The 25649-nt window shown below is 53.2% G+C and overlaps 2 protein-coding genes across 14 annotated transcripts in view; one reads left to right on the top strand and one right to left on the bottom strand.

Moving 5' to 3' along the window:
• Positions 1-2295: 2295 nt before the first annotated feature.
• STMN3 (stathmin 3) lies at positions 2296-23446 on the bottom strand. Of its 6 annotated transcripts, none has more exons than XM_075166823.1 (7): positions 20723-23446; positions 20325-20585; positions 17574-17723; positions 7593-7688; positions 6963-7138; positions 5972-6163; positions 2296-5463 (listed from the first exon to the last, which is right to left on the bottom strand). In XM_075166823.1, the coding sequence occupies exons 2-7, from the start codon at positions 20395-20397 to the stop codon at positions 5404-5406; spliced, it is 747 nt and encodes a 248-aa protein (XP_075022924.1). In that variant the 5' UTR covers positions 20398-20585; positions 20723-23446; the 3' UTR covers positions 2296-5403. The 6 variants fall into 6 exon arrangements, with proteins under 6 accessions (XP_075022924.1, XP_075022925.1, XP_075022926.1 ...); XM_075166824.1 differs by having other exon boundaries at positions 21611-23446; XM_075166825.1 differs by lacking the exon at positions 20325-20585.
• Positions 23447-23668: 222 nt separating this feature from the next.
• The window catches only part of RTEL1 (regulator of telomere elongation helicase 1), a 51130-nt gene continuing 49149 nt past the window's right edge, over positions 23669-25649 (top strand). For 5 of the 8 annotated variants that reach the window (XM_075166816.1, XM_075166818.1, XM_075166815.1 and 2 more), the window contains exons 1-4: positions 23677-23718; positions 24108-24225; positions 24682-24813; positions 25423-25621. In XM_075166816.1, coding sequence (XP_075022917.1) covers positions 24124-24225; positions 24682-24813; positions 25423-25621 — 433 coding nt within the window. In that variant the 5' untranslated portion in view covers positions 23677-23718; positions 24108-24123. Of the gene's footprint in view, positions 23719-23924; positions 24226-24670; positions 24825-25422; positions 25622-25649 lie in introns of those variants that run through there. The other 3 variants (XM_075166821.1, XM_075166820.1, XM_075166817.1) reach the window with 2 other exon arrangements.

Raw genomic sequence — 25649 nt, 5'->3', positions numbered from 1 at the left:
CTCAGCCCCGCGGCCACGCAGCCGTCTTCCAAACCTCTGCCTGCAGCCCTGGGCCAGTTTATTCCTGCCGGGGTGGCCAGTTGCGTGCCACGACTCGGTACTTCGGAACTTTCCATTCTCCGAGCACTTTAGAGCCGTGGCTGCGTTGGCTCTCCCGCGGTCCCCATGGGGTAGGGAGCGTGGGTGTCCCCTCGTCACGGGGCGGGGGGAAACTGAGGCATGGGGGATGCCGGGGCTGGGATGCCCGGCTGCCCCCCGCGCTCGGGTCCCACCGTCCCGGCGGCGGGTGGGGGCGGCCGCCTCCCTGCACCCCGCGGACCTCGGAGCACCCAAACGCAGGCGTGGGCCAGTGCCCCTCTTCTGCTTCACTTAAAGACAACTGACTACAAAGGTGGAGTTATTGGTCTTACTATGTCATCTCATCCCTAGCATGGGTAGTAAGAAATCTCTAGCACCGTAAACAGCCATTCCCTGACTCATTTCAAGTGGTATAAGAGCGTATGTGCATATATCGTCTCCACGTATGCGTTTCTGTGCGCGTGTGCACAGCCGAGTGCACAGCCACTGCGAGGGAGGGAAGAATGCAGCGGGACGGGATTAAACGAACCCCATGAGACAGGCTTTGCAGAGCCAGGGCCAGAGAGTCACACCGGGCTAAGCAAAAGCAAGCAAGCTGAAGTTTACATTTTAAAAGGAGCAGCAATACCGACCTACCCCCAAGGTAGGATGCATGCAATCGTGAACTGCCACCGTCCCTGGAAGGTCAACTCAAAGGTAACCCCGCGTCTGGGCTAAAGCAAGACTTTTTAATGACTCAAAAATAATAGGACAAGGAATAGGCTCAGTCCAGAAGCAGTCTGAGGGGCCAGCATCCTTGAAAGCACCAATTTCCAGACGGAGCGGAGCACTTTGCTGTAAGGGATAACGTGAGCGCAGAGCTTTAATTTGGGATACGAGGCCAGTTGTCCCAGCTCTCACGCAGCTTCGCTCATCGCCCGGCTGTCGGCGCCAGCTGGGAACTCATTTAGCTTCAGCTTCTCTGTCTTGCTGGAATCAGAGACCCTTCTCCAGGAGCGCTCTTTGAAAGGTGCACGCATGCACCTCATGAATTGTCACCGTCTCGCCTTTCCTCCCTCACACAGTTGGAGGGCCGGGCAGGGATGCTGCCGGCCGCCCCGAGGGTGCTCTCCCCACCAGGCACCAAGTCCCGTGTTCATACGCTGCTGCAAAAATGTGGCCGCTAACGGTCGTTACAAAGCTTCATTCATAAACGTCTACGGGAATCAATGAAGAACCTCAAGGCCTGCCGTAAGGAAGGTGGCCCCGGGAATTGGGGGGTTGCATGCCATGTCCGCGACTGCGGTACGTGGGAGCGGTCCGGGAATGAGGGAGGCTGGGACGGTAAGGATGTTAATGAGGATAGTTAATTAGTCTCAATTGAGGCATGAAGAATGCTGCTGCACACAGCAACCCTGGGAGATGGAAAGGCATGAAATAACGGTGATCCCGGAGCGCACCATGTGCTGCCGGTCGGGCACGGCGCCGCGTTGGCTGCTGGCGCCGGCAGCACCGTCCCCGTGGGTTTGGAGCGGCGCGGTGGGTGGGTGGGCGCCCCTCGTCCAGCGAAACCGCGGGAGCTGGGGCACGCAGCCAAAGCAATCACACATTTCCCTGATAGCGTCCAGTGGCACCGGACAAATGTCAAGCTCCCCAACACCCCCACTACATTCATCTGCACCGGGCAAACACCGCTCTGCTACACCTAAAGCATCTGGCCCCACGGATGAGGTTGTTTCCTTGGCACGAGCAGCAGTAACAGAGCCGGTCCCCTGACGTTACCGATGCAAAACTCTCCCTGCACGTCCCTGCTCCTCTGGCGCAGGAGCTTACCCTGCAGAAACACGTTTCCCAGCCACAGCCACTGTCCCTCTCAGCACCCACCCGACGGAGGTGAGAAAAATGAGTTTCCCAGTGCTCCCACCTGCATGAGCACCGGGTGCCGGGCCGCTCTCCTCTGCGTTTCCCATGGGATTTTTTGCCAGACAAAGCTATTGCAGGAGTAAGTCCCCACCGGAGATCCAGGCTGGCCCCCGGGGAGGGGGGGGGGGGCAGCACAAAGGCAGATCCGGGCAGGAACCAAGTCCGGAGACTCGGTAGCTGTTTGGGGAGGACGGCTCTAACCGGCACAACCTGGCACCGACCGCTCCTCCTTCGGCACACGCCAAACCTCCCGCTTCCCCCGGGGCTGAGGAGCAGCCCGGGCGCCCTCACAGCCGGGGGTCTGGGTGAGCACTACGTCGTACCTACCAGAATGGGAGCATCACCCCTCTTCCACCTCTCAGCCCTTCCTTCTCCCCCAGCACGAGGGGCAGCCCGTCCCCGCTCCCACCGCCCTGCCCGCAGGACTCGGGTGCCTCCCGCTCCCGACTCCGTGATTTTCCAGCTGCTCTCTGCTCCGGCATCCCACCCCGCCGGCACCCTGCCTCCGCCCGCCCGGCCTCCGACGCCTTCTGAGCCCCGGAGAGGGAGTGAAACCGGTGGTTTCTCTTGTTCTGAACTCCTGCTCATGAGTACAACATCTCTGATGATAATAATCATAATAATCATAGTACTAAAAACAGTATTTACAACAAGCTCCAGGTCAGAATTACACACCAAGCAAACACTCAGCACCACAGAGAGTAGGACAGGGTTAATATCTCGCAGGTACCTTCTCAGATCCCACCAGCGTGGGACACAGACATTTGACAGTTTCAACCATTTCTTACACACAAACATTTCGTTTAAATTACTTTTAAATTTTTTTTTTTTTTAAACTTTTTAAAATTTCTCGTCACTATATGAATGAGGTGATGCTGGCGGTGATGCCGCGCTCTACACAGATGCTTATCTAAGACAGCTGCTACTATAAACTGATCGTTAGCTACTGTTAAGAAATTCAACCCTCAGTTTCCTTCCCCTTTGCCTCAAATCTTATTTTTTTCGTCACGGGCAGCGCTGGGGCTTTCTGACAGTCCTGTCCTCCCCCGCCCGGGTGGAGGGGTCTGGCGCAAGGTAGCCTTTCCTTTTAGGAGCAGAGTGTCCCTAACGCCAAACCGGGGCCACCAAGAGATCCCACCGGATCTCTCCCGAATCCAGCTGGGACTTCGGGGAGATTAGCAAAGAGCCCCGGGATTTCACCTCCAGCAGCTGCTGCTCTTTGGCTTTCCGTGGGGTTTCTGCGACCGCCTGATGCTCACCCCAGGCCGTAATCAATTCTTTACCTAATTAAAGCACAGGGTAGACAGAAAACTTCAGCTTCTGACAAGACTCAGTGATGATTTCTTTTTCAGAGGGGGGAGAGGCAAGGGGATCGTTGCTCCCCGTGCGAACCCCTCATCTGCTCTAGCTCCCCGTCGCTGCCTGGCCCCGCCGTGGGAGCCCGGCTCCCGCGAGCCCCGGGCCGGGCTGTGCCCGTGCCCGCTGCCGCCTGCCCGTCCGCACCCCCCGCGCCTCGGTTCTTCCCCAGGGCTCCTGCAGAGCCACCGCTGCCCTGCAACGCGGGAGCCCCTCGTCCCACCCACAGGATGGCTCTTTGGAGGCACAGCGGGCAGAGCACACCAATTACTGATAATTAAACGTCCCGGTGCCTCGGATGCCCCTTTGGCTTATTCTGGGGTCCGAGGGGGCAGCCAGGACGGAGGGGCCATCGCGAGGCGTTGGGGAGCCGTGCCCTGGTGCAAATGCCACCCACCCCGCTGCCGCCGCCCGCAACACCGCGCCGGTCGCTTAAAAAAATAACAACCCCGGAGTCTCTAAGCACCGGACGGAGGGGAATTCTTGTTACCTTCTGCCTCAAATGAAAGCAGCTTCCACCGTCTCCGCCGCCAAAGCTTGCCGCAGGACGTGCTCTGCAGGGCTCCCCAGCACCCTCGCCGCTGGCCGGGGGTGGCCGTTCCTGCGCCTCAGATGCAACGCTTCCACTTAGATTTTCAAGGCAGAAGCAGGGCTGGGGAAGGGGAGCAGGTCTGCGGGTCTCAGCGGGAGGGTGGCGGCCCCTCGCAGTGCGCGGTGGCTGCTTGGACCCTCCCTGAGCCGTGACTCTAGAAGATTAGGAAGTCCACGGGCTCCGACGTCGCCTGTCTAGATCAGACGTTACTGCCATGCCTGCGTGTTCTCTGCTCATCCCTACCTCCATCAAGAGAGATTTTTTTCTTAGAAATAGGCCTTGAAAAGCTAAAGATAGACAAGGGATGAGCATGGGGACGTCTCTTCGCCCTTACTGCAGAATTGCTCCCCCCTGAGCTCCCCCTCACCCCGAGCCGCCGCTCTGGAGGTGCCAGGCGTGCCCTGCCTCCCGGGGTGCTGCCTGCCAGCCGGAGCTCCGGGGCTCCCCTGCGATCTCTCGTCTTGGCGTCTGCCCTGCAACGGCACCGAAGTCACATCCGTCTTCGGAAAGAGGGAAGGATGATTACTCTGTTCACTAAAAGGCTACTTCACAACCATGCACCGTCTCTATGGGATTTGCTTTCTCACTGGAGTGAAACCTCGTGCTTCGGGAGCGCTGGAGAGCCCGCAGACCCCGCGTCCTCCCCCAGGGCTCCCGCGGAGCCGGGGATGCAATCGCCGTCTGCGGTTCTCCCGGGCTGCTCGGCCGAGACCCCTCGGTCCCCGCTCTGCCGGGGGGAGGGCGGCTCAGCCTGGGGGCTCCTCCAGCCCGCGGCAGCCAGGGCATCAGGCAGGGCCTGTCGTGACGGGGACCTTCCGCGACGTGCAGACCCTCACCTGCTCTCACACGGGCTATCAAAGAACCCTCACAGACGAGGACTTTGGGTCACTGCCCGCGCCGGCTCCAGACACAGCCAAGGGACGGGGGGCTGCACGCCACGAGCCCCGAGCCGTCCCCGCGCTCGCTCGTTCCTCCCTCCTAGCACTGGCAAACGTGGGGCTGTTCCCTATTCCACTTCACACACGGAAATTATCACTTACTTCCCATTATTCTGAAGCTGATATTTGGCTCAGAGCAAACACCAAGAGGAGCAAAAGCCCCGGATAAGAAATCCGTATCTCCGTGACACTGCTGGTTGAATTTATTAATATCTTAATTTTTTTTTACATCAGTTTAAGAAATATTTTTTTAAAAAAGGACGAAACCCTCCAAAGAAGCTGTTTGATTGACTGATCGATTCTCTATTTCATGTGAACTAGTTGCTATTCTGCTTAGAGGTCCCTATGAGCTGTGAATCCCCACAAGTACTGACGATTAAGGATGCAGAGACAGAAGCGTGTAGCTGGGGGACGAACACCAGGGAGGGGGGATGGAGAACCGAATGTGGCATCTAGACAAACAAAATAAAATGTGTTGGTTGGTCGATTGGTTGGTTTGTTAACAGGAATCAGGTGCTAGATGTGTAGAAAAGCCCTTTATCCGGAGATCTCCTCCCGCTGTTCCTTGTTCCTGCGAACTTCAGCCGCGTGCAGTTCCTGCAAAGACGGGAGAGACGGCACCGGGCTAACACCTTCTGCTCTGGCAGCCTCGGTTTTCCTTCTCTCCTGCACACAGCATTTGCACCAGACCAAAAAACAGAGACCAGTTTCCCACCCGACACACCCCGAGGACGGTGGGTGACGCCTGCAAGGAGCGAAGCGTCTCACCTGCGGGAGCCCGGAGGGGACGCAAACCTACAGCGAACGCGTTCGTGGTTCTCTGCAAAGCCCTGCGGCCACGCAGCCCCCGGACACGGGGTGGGCCTGATCCTGTGCCCTTCAGCTTGCCCTTCTCAAGATCAGCCCAATGGTATTTTCTCTACTGACCTTGAAGGACACATCCCCCCGCCTCGCGCTGCTCCGGAGCGGAGCTGCTCCACAGCCCGCTGCCCACCAGCAACGAAACACCCGCTGCCCTGTGCCCATCGCCCTGGGACGACGCCGGCAGACCCCAACCCCCCCCACGGGCACCAGCACCCAGCCCGCGCCGGGGCATCGCACTCGCCTTCTCGCGGAGCCGCTCCCTCAAGGCGGCGAGATGTGCTTCGCGGATCTCCCTGCTCAGCTCCATCTTGTAGTTGAGCTTCTCCTCGGCCAGGCGGCTGAAGTTGTTGTTCTCCTCCAGCGCCTTGTGCAGCACCTCCCGCTCGTGTTCCCGCTTCTCCGCCAGCTGCTTCAGCACCTGAGCCTCCTGGGTCTGCCGGGCAAAGGCGTCGGGAGAGGCGCGTGAGGCAACCGAAGAGGCTCTTCCAGCCGCCAACTCCCCAGAGAGGCCTTCTGACCATCTCCTCTGCTCAAGCCCACTCTGCCACCCCCCTCCATCCCATAACGCTCTGGCTTGGAAGATGCTTTGACACCTTTTTGCTGCTATGGGGCAATGTCTGCTGGGCCCAGGGCTCCCGGCGGGCAGGTGATGCCACCCTGCGCCCGCCGCTCAGCAAAGCCGAGGTGACATCCGTGCGGGCACAGAGTCCCCTCTCCGAGTGTCACCTCATTCTTTGGATTATTCCGGCTTGCTCTCCCCTTACCCACCAACATTCGTAACATTTATACTTTATTTTACTCTGCCGGCTTTCTCCTTTTCAATGGTTTTCACCAGAAAACATTTTATACAGCACTGACAATAGAATGTGGCGCAGCCGGCCCTGGGCTGTCTGTAGGTTCGGAGTTTAGGTTGGGTGTGTGACCAACTGCTGCATCTCCTCAGCATCAGCTGGCGAGAACGGCCCCCGCGGCCAGGTCACCCGAGAGGACCCCACACCGTGCGGTTTTAAGAACAGGAGGATGATGATGGAGTCCAATTCCCTGCCTAAACCAGGCTGCAGAACCTCACTCCCTGACTCCCACGTCTCACCTGACAATTTATAGTGGAATATAACAATAAATGTAAACCCACTATTTCCAGCCATTTTAGATTGCTCCTGCTAAGCCAGTTTTAGGGTTTGGTGCAATTTCTGTCACAGAAAAGTCACTGCTTCCACAGGACATCTCGTTACCTTCCTCCTCTCTTCTGCAGCCTCCAGCCTCCTCTGCAGCTCCTCCAGGGACAGGTCCTTCTTCTTGGGGGGGGAGGAAAGGATCGGGCTCTCGGGAGATAAGTCTGAAGGGGACTTCAGGATCACTTCGAAGCTCTGGCCTGATGCCCTCTTATCCAGCTGCTTCACCTCCATATCTTTGGGGGGGGAAAAACCAGAGGCTCTGTGGACCTGTGACACTCAGGAGAGCGTTCACCTGAGGGCACCGAGCTCTCCTCATAGGCATTAGGGCCTTCCCATGTCCTGACCTGGGTCATTCTGTTCTATCTCCAAAATTTCCCGATTAGTGATCAGCTTCATCCCCCCCAAGTCAACGCAATTAATTTAAATTCACAGCATAATTACGGAAAGGCCACATTGCTGCTAACATCTTGTACGACACCCCAGCACGAAGCAGACAGCCTCTGCAAGCAGTTTCTTTCTGGGAAAATGTGGGTTACGTTAACAAAATAAACGGTGAACGGAGACTAAACAGAAGGACCCCGGGTGAGACGCGGATTGCTGCTCCGGGACGGGCCAGCCCAGCGCGCTGACGCCTGCAGAAGCACCGTGCAAGCGCTGCTGTAGCTCCTGCAGGAGCTGGTTACCTACCTCCATACTGGTAGATGGTATTGGGATGGGGCTGGGTGTGGAAACAGGAGCAGATGAGGGAGAGCAGGGACAGCTCCTTCATTTTCTCCTTGTAGGCTGAAAAATACGAAATAGCAATGAGAAGAGAGTCTAACGGCAACGGCAGCTCTTCTTCACGGAGGAATGAAGCAAGCAGACACAAGGAAACCCATTTGCAGCTACCGGACTCTATGGAGGCTCTTCCAGGCTGCCATAGCTTGCCAAAAGGTCCCCAAGGAGCGTCTGTTCTAGAACAGACTAAATTAGCTGCCAGCGTGGCCAATGTCATGGGAAGACACGCGGTCGGAATTTACCACATCTAGAGGTATACGTTTCTGCGCAGGAGTTTCCCTCCGAAGGGGCTGAAACGCTGCAGCCCGGGTAGCTCTCCGTGTCGGGGGAGCTGCCCAGACCCTTGCTCCGTTCCGCTTCCAGACTCAGGGGTAAAATGTCGCCCATCCACGCCTGGAAACATCGCTCAACCCCCGGCAAGTCCCTGATATTTCACAGTTCAGCATTTCTGACACCGGGGCGAAGAGGCGAGACGCAGTCAGCTATGTGGAGAACAAACGGGCACTTGAGTGAAGAAATGGTTCGGGGTGCTGCTAACGGGGGGAAGGGCTGTAACCGCCTTCCCAAGGTAGCTCCTTCCCTGCAGAAGCAGGTAAGGGAGGATGTCAGTGGATTCTGTCACCACCTTGGCCCACGCAGGCAGAGGTTGATACTGGTCTGCAATCACAGTAACTGCTGTCCCCTGCAAAGGACGGGGAAACGCACAACCCCTTTGAGCTCTGCTGCAGAGCCCCCCGGTTTGCTCAACATTCCTGGGAGCAGGGGACACACCGCAGCATCCTCGGTGATCAGAGGTGCCCAAGGTGCTGCCCTACTGGCAGCGGCACCCTCAGCTTGCAGCGGGTCCGTTTCTGGGGCAATCTTCACCTGTATTTTTGGAGTTTGGCACATTTAAGACAGTGAACCGTTAGCAGACGCTTGGCAAAGAACCTCAGAATAGAAGAAGGACTTGAAAACAGAGAGGTGCTCTCAGGCTGTCGTCACATCCCTGTAACCCTCACAGCATCACCGCTGTGCCGCAGGTCAGCAGCTGGCGGCTCAGCGCTGGGTGCCGCTGTCTCACGGATGCTGTGAGGCTCTGCCCTGGACTGGCTGCTCAGGGGACACCCAGGCACATGGGGACAGAGTCCTGCGTGTCCTGCCAAACCTGCCCTGAGCCTCCTCGTGCCGTCCTTCCTCCTGCCTCCACCGCAGGGCACAGGCATTCTGGTGTCCAGCCTTGGCTCTGCCTCTGGATTTCCCACACGTCCTTGAGCTTTTGGTCTTGGCTTGTCCCTTCCTTACTGAGCTCCTGTCTCGACCTCCAGCCAGAGGTGAATCTGCAACCACCTTCAGAGCAAGACCCTCCACTGGGCCGGGAAAGGGAAATCCCCAAAACTTTGTGATATGAAAAGGCATTAGAGGCAGAACAATTTTGAAAAAAAAAAATCATCCTGTGTACCATCTGCCTTCAGGAACACCCTTCAGACCTCCTCCTCTGCCTTCCTGCAGCCATTTGGGTGGGAAAACAGTGGTTTCACATGCCTACTTCATACTTGCACTTATTTTTCCTCCTAGATACAGAACTTCGTCCTCCTTTTGCTAACCGACAGTCCCTGAAGCTCAGATCTTTATTGAACATTTTCCAGTTTGCTCCATATTCTGATCTTAACACCCTGCCCAGTCCTGCTGTTAAATGTAAACCAAATAGGAACAGTTTACATCAGTGGTGCCAGCCATAGAGCAGGACATCTTTGATTTTGTTTTTAATGAAAAAAGCCTTTGGAAAACCTCTCAGAGTGCTGTATCATGCTAGAAGCCGTGGCATGCCGCAGTAAGCTAATGTATCTCATCATGTGCTGCCAGGAGCCCGGAGGTGGGTCCCCTGCACCAAACGAGAGACATTACCATTTCACAGAAACAAACCACGCACCGAGGTTGTTGCTCTACCTTTGTGTCTGGTCCTACCATTAGGAAACCAAGACATTAAGCAGATGTGCTGCATCCCTGGCCCACTAGTTTAATTGTCTCCTAGCACTTGTTACAGAATACAGCGCTTTGTGTTTCATTACTTGAACTCCAGTAGGTCTCCCCAGCACCGGTTTCACGGTCCTCTGTGTAGATGTGTGTATGCTGCAGTCCCTGCCTTCCAGAGGGTCTGTTCTAGTGATTTCGCAGCTGCCTCCATTCCGTGGGGGTCTTCCCTGTCCCGCTTGCCCTTCTGTAGAGCAAACTGACCGTCCCTCTCCGTCAATTAAAATGAAAAGGAGCGAGAGGACAAAAGGACTCGCTTCACTGAGCTGCGGCAGTGCTTTAACGAGCTGTGGAAGTGCCCTGCATCCTTCTCCCGGCGCAGGAGCCTGCGGCTGCACCCGGCGCCAGCCAGCAGATGCAATTAGCAGCGTGCAGGACCCGGGCCGGGGAGCAGGGCTGGGAGCTGCCGGGGCCCCGGAGACCGGCCGGGGAAGAGCCCGAAGAGCCCCGGGGAGCAGGGCTGGGAGCTGCCGGGGCCCCGGAGACCGGCCGGGGAAGAGCCCGAAGAGCCCCGAGCAGCCGGGCAGCCCTCGCTGCCGGGCGAACCCGCTCCGGCCTCCCCGCTGCCGGCGGGGGACACAGGGAAAGCAGCGGTCCCGGCCCGGGAGCTGTCCGGTAGCACCACCATACCGGGACCCCGGCCTGGGAGCTGTTCGGTAGCACCCCCACACCGGGACCCCGCCCGGGAGCTGTCCGGTAGCACCTCCACACCGGGACCCCGGCCTGGGAGCTGTTCGGTAGCACCCCCACACCGGGACCCCGCCCGGGAGCTGTCCGGTAGCACCCCCACACCGGGACCCCGCCCGGGAGCTGTCCGGTAGCACCTCCACACCGGGACCCCGCCCGGGAGCTGTCCGGTAGCACCACCATACCGGGACCCCGCCCGGGAGCTGTCCGGTAGCACCTCCACACCGGGACCCCGCCCGGGAGCTGTCCGGTAGCACCACCATACCGGGACCCCGCCCGGGAGCTGTCCGGTAGCACCCCCACACCGGGACCCCCGCCCGGGAGCTGCCCAGTAGCAGCGGGGGGCGGTGGTGCTGAACCCCGGGGAGCCCCCAAGCAGCGCCAAGGCCGGGGGCTTCCTCATGAAGAGGGGGAAGGACCGACCCCTGAAGAAATCACCCCTGATCCGCGCCCCGAGAAATAAATGGGCCCCTGACGCGCCCCCCGCCTCTGCCCCGGAGCCAGCGGTGACACCCGTGGGACACAGAAGCACCCACAGTGATGCCCTCGTCTCACGCGCTTTTGATCTGGCACGTTCAGCGACAAACAACAGGCGGTACGTGCGGGCAACGCACTGCTAACGGGCTGAAATAAGACACGGCAACCTGTGAGGAGAGGTAGGTCCTCGGATGCCGTAAATACGAGTCAGGCACACAGCCGCTGGGCACTGCTCGGGAGGCTGTCCGTGAAGGGCACACCCGGGCTCTCCTGAAGCAGGACCATGTCCCAATCACAGCTGCATCAGAAATGGCGTGCTTAAAGCTCTCAGGGGTAAAGGATCGGCATTGCAAACCTCAGCGCTAAAATTTACTTCAGAAGTATCTGCACGCAACAGATACAAGGTTTTGAGGACGTATTTATGCCAGTGGACAAAATCCTTGCACCAAGACAGACAGCTGGCTGGCCAGCATATGACAAGGCCAACAAGTCCCTTCCAGGACAGACTGTGTGTCTTCCAGTGCACAAATTTACACATTTTAAGAACAATTAGACAGGAAATGCTGAACTACTTATTTGCATTTTTTACTCCTGCTAAGTTAGTAAAACTAGATTCAGCTTACGCAGAAGAAATATTGCCTATGTGTATACATCAGGAAGGATTAGTAAGTTCCTAAGGGACTTTACACCAAAGCATGACTTCAGTCTCAGAGGTGCAACACGAACTTTGTCTCACTGACAGGTAGGAGATTAGGAAGGCTGCTCGCTCAGGTATGGTACCGATATTTGACGTTTCTTTTTAGGCAAACACTGCAATAGGAGGATCAGGAGCAAGTTCATTCACTCCGGTATGGTCTTCATCACTAAGTCATAACACTTCCGTGCTTTCATATGTGGACAACATGCCCTTAATAATATTCTTTAACTTTTGGTTAGCCTTGAATTGGTCAGGCAGTTGGACTAGATGATCGTTGCAGGTCCCTTCCAACTGAAATATTCTGTTCTGTTCTGTTCTATTCTATTCTATATTAGAATTGGGGTGAAATATTACAAATAACTGAGTTTTAAACTAACTGTAGAAGGTATAGAAAATATATCAGAGTCCCATCCTGTAAAGTGGGGTAAACTTGCATTTTAATGGCTTCATGAGACCTCGGTAGCTATTAAGCTACAGTACTATCCAAAAGGTGCAGTCAGTCGCCCAGTATTTCTGAGTATTTATGCCCAGTAATCAGCCCAGTCTGATCCTGCTCTGTTTATATTCCATTGCCCACCCCATGCAACAATTAATCTTTATGAAAATTTTTCATCTAGCTTTTCTCGGCACTGTATATATCGCACGGGCAAATTACTTTCTCCTGTTGTAAGGAGGAGGAGGAGATTGCCCGGGCCTCCACCAAGGCACAGGGGGGCCGGGGGCTCCCAGCCTGTGCCTCTCCAGGGACCCACCTCCCGGGCTCCCTCTGCCGCTGCACAGCGCACACCGCACCTCCGTGCCCTGCGGCTGCGCCGGAGCGCTCCGTACAGCCTCACCCGTGCGAAGTGTTCATCGCCAGGTTACCCCGGGGGCACCCCCAGCTGCCCCCCGAGCGGCTGCAGGGCGGGAGAGGGGGGAAGGGCTGGGGACGGGCGCAGCCCGCGAGCACCGGGAACCACCCTCCCGCTCGCGCCGTGCCTGGGCCGCGGGGCTCCCCACCGATTATTCGCTAAAAAGTTCTGTTCTCTGCTCCCTAACCAGATAAAATTAAACTGCAGGCTCTTTGAGCAGCCTGTCTTTTCGTGCGGTGTTTAATGATGTCCGGCAAAACAGGGTGAGGCCCTTTAGGCACAGCACCGATGCAGAGTCATTCATAACAGACCAGAGGCACGGCAAGAACTAATTTATATGAATTCAGGAAATTTAAAGGGATGAGACTGGATGTGCTGTGTCTGATAGCAAGGTCAAAGGAAGGTTATTACAGGAAAATAATTTTGTTTACAAAGATAACTTTGGAGAAGTAAAAATTGCTTCCATAAAGAATATTATATAATGAAAAAATGAGAACAGTCCAATTATAATGTAGCCAAAGCACAAACAGAAGGCAGAGAAGGTTGAGAAGCTAGAGAGACAGGGAACCGCGTCCTTCAGCACAAAGACTGCAATGCCACAGACACAACAAAAGCAACCTTAGTCCTCGATAGCCGTGAGAGTACAACAGACTGCAGACATTCTCACCTGCTAGGAGTCCTATCATAAAATAATGGCCGGACCTTCACTTCAGTCTAACTCACTTCCATTTTCTTGCCCCCCAGCTTCCAAAAACAGGTCAGCAAGAGAGCTCACACAACCAGAAAACACTAGTGGGTTTTTTTCCCAGCTCAGCGGTTGTAGCCCACACGGACGCCATACACCATCTCAGCTGCTCACCATGAGATTTGTGGCCCAGAAGTTACTGCAGGCTCATGTGGGATCACCCATGAGAACAGGCAGATGCGAGGTTACTCTGCCTTCGGTCGGACATTTGCTAAGCTATCACCCCAGAACGGTTTCCAATCACCGGCTCCTTCCCTCCCAGGTTTCATTTGCAGCTCATGAAGGCCACATCAACCCGTGCTGTGCACAGCCAACGGAGTAGCAAATCACTCAAGCTGTAGCACTGGAGCGTGTGGGCTGCCCTCAGGAAAAGAAGCAAGGAAATCTCCTCTTCTTCGGGCTCAGCAAGGGAGAAGGGGCCAAGCTGGGCAGCAGAGCCCCGGCAGCCTGGGCTGGGTGGGTGGCTGGCTGTCAGGAAGCAGAGAGGCATGGCCTGGGTTGCTTCGGAAAGCAGGTGAAGGACCCAAATGGCGGCAGCTCTCCCAGAGTGTTTGTGGAGCGGGGGCAAAGGTAGGTTCAGACGGTCGTGTTTGGAAGAGACAAAGAGCTACGAAGGAGCCGGGGACAGTCAAAGACAGGAGTCCAGTGCCATGATGTGTCAGGTACAGACACCCTGTGTGACCACAGACAGTCATTTGGTCTCTTTGGATCTTGGTTTCCTTTGCATTAACTGGGGATTCTTGTACTTACCCATGAGACAGTGATATTATGTGTATGAACACATCCAGAAAACATACGATTCTCCAGTACAGCACTAAACGTGTAGCGGTACCTTGAAAGAATAAAAGGACTGATTGGAAATATGCCAAGCAGCTCTTCACCAGCTGGGATGTGCCAAAGTGCTACAGCACATGCAGGTCATCTTTGGTTGCTCTCCAGCTCCTTTGTATTTCTAAATCACAGCCAAAGATTTGACCATCAGTTTAACTCCCCTCTGGATAGGAGACACGATTTTTTAAATGTAGGCTTACACCTGGAAGAGCACAGCCCATGTCAGTAGGCAACTGGGAGGGAATAGGCAGGCATGTTGTTTCCAGTTGATTTAGAGGTATAGAAGTTTTAGTGAGCTCCAGGTCCCTCCAAGTATTATCATCAAGAATCATCAGCCCCGTTCACCGTAGGAAAGCTTGAAGCTGCAATCCATCCTGCTGCCCACACCGCTGACACAAAGGTCTTATCTGCAGCCTTCCCCTTGCCACATCAGACCACTAAATCTCGCTGTTCCTCTGCAGAAGGGGAGTGTGTTCATCTGATACAACAACGCCTTCACCAGATCTGAACCCACGGTGACAGGCTCCAAGAAAGCCCTTTCTTGAGAATTCTGAGGGATCCTCACAGACTCTACACGGTACCATCAAAGAAGATATGATTTATATCTTAGAAAGAACAAACGTTTTCCAAGGAGTTAGATCCCTCATTTGCATACAGTGGTTAAAAAAAAAAATTAAAAAATGCCTACAATAGATTCTTTTGGCTTGTAAAACTGAAGTCCCAATAAAAGCACCATAAATTTCTAAGACCATATACACTCCATCAACACCTGATGAGAAAGAAAAGAGTGATTCTTGAGAATACAGAGAGATGGAGGGGTTGATAGAAAGGCCCGCGACTCTCCAGCCTGAGCAGTAGAAGTGCCAGGACAGGCAATACCAGCTGGTGCCCACCGGTGCAGCAGAGGGATTAAGGGGACAGCCCAGACCTGCACAGAGTCACACGGCTCCCACATTTCAACGTAGGAGGAGAAAATCTCGCGATCTATCAAGGCACATTTACCATGCCCACTCGTGGGGCCAGGAATGACAAACGGGTGCTTCCTCTTGGCTCCACCTTCTCAGACACGCTAACGTCGGAGAAAAGCCCATGAGGCTGTCGCCTTACTGCATCATTTCATAATCTCGTGTCTCTTTATTCAACCCCAATGCCTACAAATGGTGGGGAAAGTCATACGGTCCTGCGGAGTCCAGCCGGACACCCCCGCCGCGGTCTACCAAAGCTCCAAGCCTGGTGCAGACGCGGTGGGGAGGAGGTGCGAGGGCTCTGTCCCTGCAAGCTCTGCCCGGCGGCGGGGCCGGCACCGCAGCTGAGCCTGCACTGAGCATGTGCCGCCGCGTCCTCCGCGCCAGCGCCGAAAACAACCACCACGGCCAGGAGAAAACGCCCGAGGTGGCAGGGAGAAAAGAGAGGTGGCTGCTGGGCGGGGGGAAGCAAGCCCCGTTTCTTTTCATCGCAGGGATTTGTGTTTGTTTAAACAAACCCAAGAACACCCTCCCAAGGGGGGAAAGCCCCCGGGCACCGGCTGCAGACAATGACAGCCGCTCTCCCTTCAGCACGGATTTGCTTTTGCTGCGGGTAAAGAAGAAAATAAAGAAGAAAGCAAACAAGACTTTTTCCTTAATTTAAGGATTTGCTTGCCTTTGTCTCCTGCCGTTCCAGGCTACTCTCCATTCCTGCTATAAGTGCTATAGGCGACGGGGAGCTGCTCCCTGCAAAGGCAGCTGGGCGAGGCGCAGCCCCGCTCCCCCCCGTGGCCAGCATTGCCCTATTCTCTTTCCTCCTGCCACAGCACTGGTCTCCCATGACTTTCCACTCCTTGAAATTGTTTCTCTACTTGATCTGAGCCACAAGGAAGGGCGGTTTCTCTGAAGCACAGGCTTCTTCATGATCCTAAGTCTCCTTTGACGGTAAAACTGCATCTCTGGGAAGATGAAATACGCCATCAGCATGTGGTGGGTTGGGAGGGTGAGAATGCACCAAACGGAAAATGCGTGTTATGCCTACGCGTGTTTCATCCGCCACCTCGTCCATCTCAAGTTCGATGCAACCTTGGTTTAGATGGCTGGTAAGCCTGAGCCGTCCCTCCCACCCCCACTCTGCAAACGAGGTCCAATCCTCTTCTGCAGGAGAGGAAGGCAGATGGGTGGGACCTCCCGAGCGTGCAGGGGCGCACACGTTCGTCGAGACAGGGATACTCGCAGAAATATATACAATAGCTGGAGATTTTCTATCATAGCCACACATTTTTACAATGCTGCTTTACCATCTTTAATTGCATGCAAAGCCCACTCGGGATCAGCTGCACCCTTACACCCCCCCCACGCCCCTCCATCTCTCTGTCCTTCTCTCCCCCGCATCTCCTGGTCTTTTAAAAGGAGAAAGGAATAGAAAATGCACAGCAGGAGACACGGGCAAAGGCCAGGGACAGAAGCAAGAAGAGTTGCCTGCTCTCCTTCTGGCTGGTTCCCTGCGGGGGGGGGCACAAAGCACTGCCTGCTTTTCCTTTTTGTCTGCTGTGCCTGTTCAGCCCCACATCCCAGCCCCACATCCCAGCCCCACATCCCAGCCCTACATCCCAGCCCCACATCCCAGCCCCACATCCCAGCCCCACATCCCAGCCCTCCAGGATTTAGCTTTCCCCGCCCAAGCCCCTCTTTATGCACTGCAGAATTCAGAGCCATTTCAAGAGAAAACTTGGTTTTTTAAAGAAAAAGACCCTCTAAACCCACCCACTGTTCATTGTACCATTTCAGGCTTTTCTTCTCCTTCACCCACATTCCCAGTTTCCGCCATTTGAATCCCTCCTCCCCAGTTAGAAGGGGCAAGACACATCTTTAGGAAACGGCTGGACCACAGGGCAGGCTGCCATCCTGCAGCCAAACCCGACCAGGCTCCTGGGCAGCCGCGCTGTGATTCCCGTTATTGCTGCAGGAGGGAGGAAGGGCTTCCTTGCAGCATTTGATTTCACCCAACGCCATCAGAGGACCGCTCCCCTGTAGCATCTTCTAACGAAGAAATGTGAGCCGTGGAAGAAATCTAGGGATGGGAAGCCCTGAGAATGCGGAGAAACCCACCTAGGTTATTCTGGCTGGGTTTGGGGGGTTTTCTAGGGCATTACTGTCAGTCTCTTGCCTGTGTCTTTCTTTCCATTAACCATTTAGGCAATACATGGTCTTCACAAAACAAAACGTAATTGCTGATTTCTCTGCATCCAGCTACTCAGCATGCAAATTTTTCTTAGGGGAAAAAAAAAAGCTGTATCACGTTACAAAAATAATAATTAACTGGCATGCAGCAGCATCTTACGGCACAATGTAACGGCAGCAATATTTTAAATTGGCAAGTTTATGACATGTGTATTCATATTAAAATAAAAAGCCCACCTGCTATCTTGCATCAGAGGGGTGTGTGTGTATGGGGGAGGAAGGGGAACAATGCTGCCATACCAGCTGCCTCCTCATCAGAGAACTCCCCCAAATGCACGGAAAAAAAAACCCCAAACCCTCAGAATAACAATACAAAAAATAACCCCTGATGGTTCTATAAGCGGGTTGATGACAAGCCCCCCCAAAAGATGTCTGTCCTACCTGAGACGGTGCTGGCCATGCTGCTGCGGCGGGAGCGGAGCGGGTGCTGCAGGAGCAGGAGCGCAGGGAGCTGCGGAGGTGCTGCAATGCTGCGGGGAGGGAGGACTGACTCAGCTGGAGGGGGCTGCAGCCATCCGCGGCGGGGAGAGGCTGGAGAGCCCAGAGAAAGGGAAGGGGTGGAAAGAAAGAGAAGGGTCACTAGTTCAGAATATTAATTAGCGTATCAGGCCTCCTTTCCTGGGTGGCTTTGGCGGCAGATCCCTCCCAGGCAAGACTGCCTGCCAGGAACACAGACCCCCGCGGGGGGGCCAGGAGACACACCCAGCCGGGCTCTGGCGAAAGATGATTTTTCCTCCTCTTCCTCCCTTTCTTGTCTGCTCTAGACGGTCTAAACCGCTTTTTCCCTCGCTGAAAGCAGAAATAAGCAAATTCATTGATCTTTATTTTTTTTTAAACCATCCATTCCAAGGCGGTGCCCACCCGCAGGGCCAGGTCTGGGGTCTGGCTTAGCTAGGCTGAGGTGTAAAACCCAAACCCCAAACCCTGCGGCAGCTTTGGGCAAACAGCGAAGGGAGGAGGTATCCCAGACAGGCTCAGCATTTTTAGGCGGCTTTTTTTTTTGCACCAGCACCGGGGCACAAAAGGGGCTGTGGTTTGGGGGAGAAACTGCTGTAAAAGCAGAGGAGGAAGAGCAGAACAGAGCCTTCTGAATTCAACGGGACGGCCCTGGGTTTCTCCCCCCGCCCCAGGCATTAGGACCTCTTTTATTTTCCTTTTCTGTTCTGTTTTCTATCATTTCTATCATTTCCATTTGTGGCTGTTGCTAGGGGCCAACGCATCTGTGCTTTTAGAGTATCACACGCACACTTGGGACCAAGCAACCCTCCCCAGCCCCTATGGCCAGCTGCACCCATCCCACCACGGCTGCGCAAACCCCGCCTCGGGGCTTGCGGTTGCGATCCCACGCGATCCTCCCGGCCTCTGGCCCTCGCGTGCCAGACGTTATCCCGCCGGCTGCACATCCCCCCTGGCTGAAAACACCCCAAGTCGCCCAGCCCGCTGCAATGCAGACGCTGCCGAACAATTCCAGCAGCTGCAGGGAACTACAGGTTGTCGGAGCAGCTGCCGGCGCTCCGGCTTGGTCAGGGGCAGAAGCCACAGGCAGTGCCTGCTAAATTCAGTTAAAAAGACAGAGATTTCCTTTTTTTCCCTCGATCTCCAAGTGTCCTACTCCCGCAACACTGTACGTAGAAAGAAAAAAAATTATAGAAAATAAGTCCAATTCAGAATAGCATTAACACTATCCACAAATTTTCAAGGCGCGTTTGGAACAAGAGCTTTTTTATGACCATTAACTGCTCCCTGTTCTGTCCAAGGCTTGGTTTGCAGTTGCAAACTCTACTTTCTCCTTGGGTTGAATCTCTAAGACTTTACAGGTTATCTTGAAGGCAGCTGGCTGAATTGTATGTGTTTGAAGATACAACACATGTATCTTCCATGAACAGACGAAGGCAGCTATCCCAGGCACCTGGGTGCTGGAATAATTTCCCCCCTCTGTTCAGGATGAGCTCTGGCATTGACTTACCTACCAGACCTGAGAGGCTCTGTCTACCTCTTGCGATATTCTGGGTATAAATACACATGCATTTTATTCCCTTTATTTAGAGAAAGGTACAGAATGCTTTCAAGGTGCATGGCATGTGTCCCAGTGGAATACACTGTATGAGAAATGGTGAGCAAACTGGGTTTACGTGGCTATGCCACACATCATACGCTGTAGCTCCAATATTGTTCACACTTTCTAGATAACCTGTCATATAAATAATTTCAATACAATTAATTCTGGATCCATCTGTAACACCGGGAGATATTTCTTCCTTATTTTACATGTAACTGTCTTTTCAAGTTCTCCCCCATTTTCACTGTGGAGCATCTGAAGGTACTGGGTAATTTTTTCAAGATGGGGATTAGGGAAAATTAGTGAGTATTTGGCTAACGTGTCCTGTGCCTTCATCACACATGACAGCTAATCAGGCAGACTATCAGGAAACAATAGATTTTCATGGAGAATCAGCAAAGAAGTTGGGTTTGTAGCATGCACTTTCACTATCTCATTGCAAATATTTTCAACATTTTTAACAATTAAATATTCCTAGATGTCTTTCAACACAGGAGGGGCTTCTTCCAATAACTCGTACTTTCAACAATGCTGAAAACAAAAGAAAAATTCCAAAACTGACAGAAAAGATTCTCTCTTCAACACATCCCACAACAGGGACCCGTAACAATCCCCGTGTTTCATTCCAGGGAACGTTCTCCTGGGGCAGTCCGGAGGTAACAGCAAGGTGTGGCTGTTACCGGGAGGGTCACGAGCCCAGCACACTTTGTATTGCTATTTGTGGCTGCAAGCCTGGCAGAAGCATGACTTGCAACAAGAAATATCTGGGGAACAATTTTATCTAGTGACTAATGAAATAACACTGAAAGATGAAAATCATCTGGTCTAAAAGGAAGAGCAGGGGCTGCGACACGGGAGGCTGTAACTCATGGTACCCAGGCGATAGAATTGGTGTGAGACCTCCCACTACCATTTGCAGTCTCAAGCTGGGAGAAGCTCCCTTAGAAATAATAATAATAATAAAAGTCCCACGTAGGGCAGCAGTCAACCCCCTGAAATTGTGAAATAATATAAGAGAAAGGAGAAAAAGAATTGAGCGGGGAGAAACCAGTGACAGCAACATCAGCACTAACCCAGGAAAATGTTTCCCTGAAGGCAAGAGAAACAAGAGGGTTGTTCCGATGATTCCTCGTTAGTAGCTATCATGTGCACTTGAGAAATGAGGCCGAGCTGTACAAAGGATCTGGATCAGGAAGGAGGAGAAGAGTTGTTCTAATTTAGCCACGTGGAGGTGTAAAGGAAGCTGGGAGCTCAGGTCACCCTGGGGTCTGCTCAGCTGCAGCGGGTATTGCGCGTACGTGGCGTCAGCAGTGCCAGGCTAGGTGACGGAGCAACTACAAATGGTAAAGAGCAGCAGACGTTGAACACGTGAAGCTGTGAACTCTGCTCCAGTGGTTCCCTTATGGCCTCCACCAAATCACTAATCCCATCTGCTTCGGTTTCTTAATCTGTAAAATGGGTATTTGCTCACCTTCCTAATAGCAGGATGATGATGATTAGAATTGGACTGTCAAAGAGGAAAGCAGTTTTATTTCCCAACAGTAAGGAGACAGACAGGCTGTGGATTATCTGGATTCAAAGGAATCAAATAATTCTGTGGTCAAACTTTTGTTTTAGACTGTTGCTATGGGAACCATCACATCTCCTCAGAAAGACAACGAACGGCAACGTAATCCTCTCCCATGTGAAAGGGGAAAAATAACCCTCACGCGAACTGCAGGAGTTTCACAGCCGGTCATTGCTGCTCTTCAAACTCTTTTGTCCCATTCCTCAAGGTTCTTGCTTGTCTGGGAAGAGGCCTAGGCGGCCTCTGAACAAAAAAGACGATCCTTCACTTTGTATTTCTGCACCGCACAAGCGTTCTGCTTGCCGGCTTCTCTGCAGTTCGGTTCAGCCACTCACACACCCACTTCCCCACAGAGTTTAAGGATCATCTTTTCCAAGGTTTCTCTTTTGTACAGTTTTTTTTCCTTGAAGGCACCACTTTAAATGAAAAATAGTTCATCCAAGATCGTCACCATCCACTAACGAGCGAGCAGTGGAGACGCCCTGGTTCCTGCTGGATTGGCATGTCGAGGCCGTTACGGGTGCAGGGGCTGGACTTTCATATAATCCTCTCTGCCGCTCTGACCAATTTTTTAAACCTCTCCTCCCTCTTCCTCCCTCTCCAGTCTCTTGCCTTGTAAGAACTCAGGTTTTATCCCAGGGAGCCAAACACCAGAATGACAATCCAGGTGTAAGACCAATGCCTGCCTTTATCATGTCTGCATCCCTACATAAACAGATGTTCTAGCTTCAGTAAACCTTCACAATTCTTTTGCAACCCGAGTAAGAAAGAAATTTTTCTTTTTAAACTTACAAAATTTTGTTTTCTCTGTTTTCAGTTTTTAAAAGAAACTGGCGTAGCAATGTTGAAGACAGACTCGCCGATGCTGGCACTGCAGCCGTGGTCAAGTAAGGTAAATGGTGCAGAGGAACAACCCTCCAGAAGGATAAAGAGCGCTCAGCCGGTGCTGAGTCATCTTTGCCCCTGGACACCAGCGCGGCTGCTGACTCACACTCCTTTTTGGGCTTGGTAACCTTCCAGCTCTTCCCTCGCGGGAGGTAACGCTGCTTCAATCAACATTACTTAAATGACAGTTAAAATAATCTGATTTGGAACACTATTGATATCCTTCGATGTAGGAAAGATACATTTACAGGAAGTAACGACACAGTATTCCACATATTTATGATGAGCTTTAAACCTTTATTCTCCATTATAAAGATCTTATCCCACGCTCTCATAATATTGTACAATCTTTATAATTTCTTTTGCAGCTTAATCTTGCTGGTTTCAAGTTAAAGAGTTCACACAGTCAGAAACACAAAATCAGTTGTTACATTCTGTGTGGTGCGCTGTGAAGATCTGAAGGAATAACTCAATGCTCTCTAGCACATCCACTACAATTAAAGACAGTTTACAATCCAGGCAGGTTCAGCTCAAGGAGTTTAAAGGCTGGCAACCAAAACAGCAACCTCCTTAAGCTCCCCGAACTGAGCACCTGGAAGACACAGAATGTACCAGAAGTTTAAGAACAGATTACATAATATACTCAAGTTTAAGGACTGGTCCTTTTAATAGCTATTTTTCTTTAAATATTGTAACACTTCTACATACAAACAAGCTGTGCAGCTTGCTAGGAATAAAGGCATTTTAAAGTTACCATAAAACAAGCCACATCCTGCTCTACATCTACACAGTAACCACCTAACAGTGTGAGATGCAGCAATAAAGTACAGACAGATGCGTGAACAATATTTTCTTCCTACCTCCTTCCTCATGTAACTGCATAAAATATGGTTTTGCAAAATTTGGGGATCTGGGTAAACCATATCTATTCATCTATAAAAACACTTGAGTCTTACAAACCGAGTAATCCATCAGTCCAGAGCAGCTCAGAGTTCACTTCAATCACACACCACCACTCAGCCTGAGCAACTGAAATGCTGAGGCAGCCGTTCCCGGCCACGTGCACGGGTACGCTACGGGGGACTGAAGGCTGAAAGAACCCTGCTGAAGAAAAGCAGGGAACAAAGGAGCAGCACATTCACCCCTAACAAAAGATATCTGTCACAATTCATTACTGTTCTCAATGTAGAAGCTACAAGGCTCAATAACGACACAGAAGCCCTTGTTAAGGGTTTCTTAACAAATGCTTAGAGTTTCAACACAGAATCCTGCCTTCTCTTATATGTAACACCACTGAAGGGTGGCAGAGCGCAGCACAAAGCACAGCATCGCACTGGAGACAACTTCTGGTCAAGGGCATCGCTTATCACACGGCTCCCCTGAGTCGTTAATGAAGGGCAGAAACACCAGGCCCGGGCAGCCCTCGCCCAGGAGCGCTCACATGCTCCAAGGGAACCGAACAGGGCCGACAGGCTTTGGCAATGCGGCCACTTCGCTACCTTTAGCGACCAACAGCCAATCTCCTGCCTCTTCGGGGCCAAATCTCGGCCTCTGCCCCGGGCACAGCAGGGAGCAAGCGGCTGAGGGACCCTCTAGCTGAACCACCCAGCGTCTGACGGGGAGGCTCCCCCAGCCCCGGGTCCCGCTTCCCCCCAGGCCCGGCAGGGCCCAAACCCCACCAGACTTGGTCCCCTCCTGTCCGCGGCCCCTCGGGCCTGTGCAGCAGCTCACAGGAGACGGCGCCGGAGCCCCCAGCCCCGCTCGCTCTCTACCCCCCAGGCGGGCTGGGTCCCCCCGCCCCCGCCCGCACCCGCACCCCGGCCCAGGCCCAGGCCCAGGCCCAGGCCCCGCCGCCACGGCCGGGCCCACCCGCAGCCACCTCCCCGCCCCGTTCCCTGGGCAACGCCACAACTCTCGCGAGAGCGCCCGGCGGAAGTTACGCACCGCGTGTGAGAGGTGGTAGGCGGGGGGGACACGTGATACAGGCGCGGGGATTCCGAACGGCGGAGCGGGAGGTGAGGGGTTGCTGTGCTGCCCGCGTTTCCATGGCAACAGCCGCCGGGCCGGGCCGGGCCGGGCCGGGCACGCGGGCTGGAGCGGGCGGGGGGGGTCCCGGGAACGCGGACCGGGCCGCACCGGAGCGGGCGGGAGGTCCTGGTCCACAGGCCGAGCCAGCTCCTCCGCACCGCCGCGGCCGGGCCCCGAGTGCCCGTGAGCCTCCCGCCCGGGCTGCGGTGCGGGTCCGCCGGTAACGTCCCGTCCGGAAGTATGAGGCGAAAGCCGGGCCTTTCGGCACTTCAGTGTGCAAGTGAACCTGCCCCGATGCCGGTTCGTCGCTCTACGTGACACCGGCGGCACAGCCTCCTCCCGGCGGGTTAAGCCACGGGCCTGCGCTTCGTTGCAGGTTCTTGACGGGAAACATGCCCAAGATAACGCTGAACGGCGTCACGGTGGATTTCCCCTTCCAGCCCTACGAGTGCCAGGAAGCCTACATGGCCAAGGTGCTGGAGTGTCTGCAGAAGGTGAGGGCCGCCTCGCCCGGAGGCGTTGCGGTTCATTTACTAACTGTGTTTCATTTCTAACTGTAAAAAATGGTGTCTCTAAAAAGAGATGGTCACAATTCAAGTTTACTTTTCGGTGTCTGTATCCCACCTTTTCCAAATCTCTGACTTTCTTTTACTTGTATTTTTATTTTACTGTATAGTTATTAAAAACCCAGAAGTGTGCAAGTGGCAGTCAGGAAAGATGTGGATAGGATGTTTCTGCCTAACTCGGGAAAAGGAAGAAAAGCTGAGCAAGTTGTCCCTGTGTTCGTGCAGTCTGTCCTTAGATACCTGGGGTGTGGTTTTGTATTGTTAGTCCTTGGACTATTAGTGTAATACATCATTGTATCTACCGCAGGATAATCTTACTGATTGAATGTCAAATAAGAAAATGGTTTTTACAATAGTTATCTTTGTTTTGGAGTTGGTTAACAGATCTCCGTGGTCCCTGTTCTTCTGAGAGATCAAACAAGCTTGTTGTGGAAGCTTTGGCTCTCCACGTGGCTCAGCATTCCTCCATGTCACGGGCAGTGCCTTGGTTCCTGCTTGGTACCTCCTCGTTTTAAAGTAAAAGTGTTGTAAGCCTGTTATATATAGAAATTCTTTCAATGCAATTGAACACGAACATTGTCGTGGCAGCGCAAGCTCAGGTGCTAGATTTTCTGCAACTTGTAGTATTTTTATGCACTTTAAAATTGCAACATCCAGTAGGACTAAGTGTTTACAAGTGCTTGGAAAATTTTCTGCCTAAACTGTGATGTGGGATATAGTCTTAATTCTAAAGGAAACTGGCAGACTGTAATCTGAGTCACTTTCTGGTTTTGTTGGGGATTTTTTTTTTGTTTGTTTTTTCCAATAACTTCTAATATTTTCATGTATTTTATGCTGAAATGTGATGCATTCTAGTTGCTCTAAGAGTGGAGAATTCCTCTGCTAATAATGTCTGCCTCTTGGTTTTAGATTGAGCCTCGCTAAGTTGATTAGAGGGTCCTACAGTCGTGCATTTATAACAACCTTATGTGGGGTATGAGTGTGTTTCTGTCGTATGGTACAGTTTACCAGATAGTGATTGTTTTTTTTTTACTGAGGAAATTCAGTACTGCGCAAAGACCTGTTCTAGTTGAATCTCCAAATTGCTTATTTTTTCCCTTTTTATTTTATTTCTCTTTATTAAAGAAGGTAAATGGCATTTTGGAGAGTCCTACAGGCACAGGAAAGACCCTCTGCCTGCTGTGTTCCACTCTGGCTTGGCGGGAACACTTTAAAGATACTATCTCAGCCCGCAAAATTGCACAGCGTATGAATGGAGTGGAACTGTTTCCTGAGAGACCCATGTCATCCTGGGGCAATGCTGCCACAGATGCTGATATCCCAAGTAAGTACTGCGATTTTTGTGCTCAGTG

The sequence above is a fragment of the Calonectris borealis genome, chromosome 17, assembly GCF_964195595.1.
Source record: "Calonectris borealis chromosome 17, bCalBor7.hap1.2, whole genome shotgun sequence".
NCBI lineage: Eukaryota > Metazoa > Chordata > Aves > Procellariiformes > Procellariidae > Calonectris > Calonectris borealis.
The sequence above is the reverse complement of the archived record's forward strand: the minus strand, read 5'-3'. Positions and strand labels throughout refer to the sequence as shown.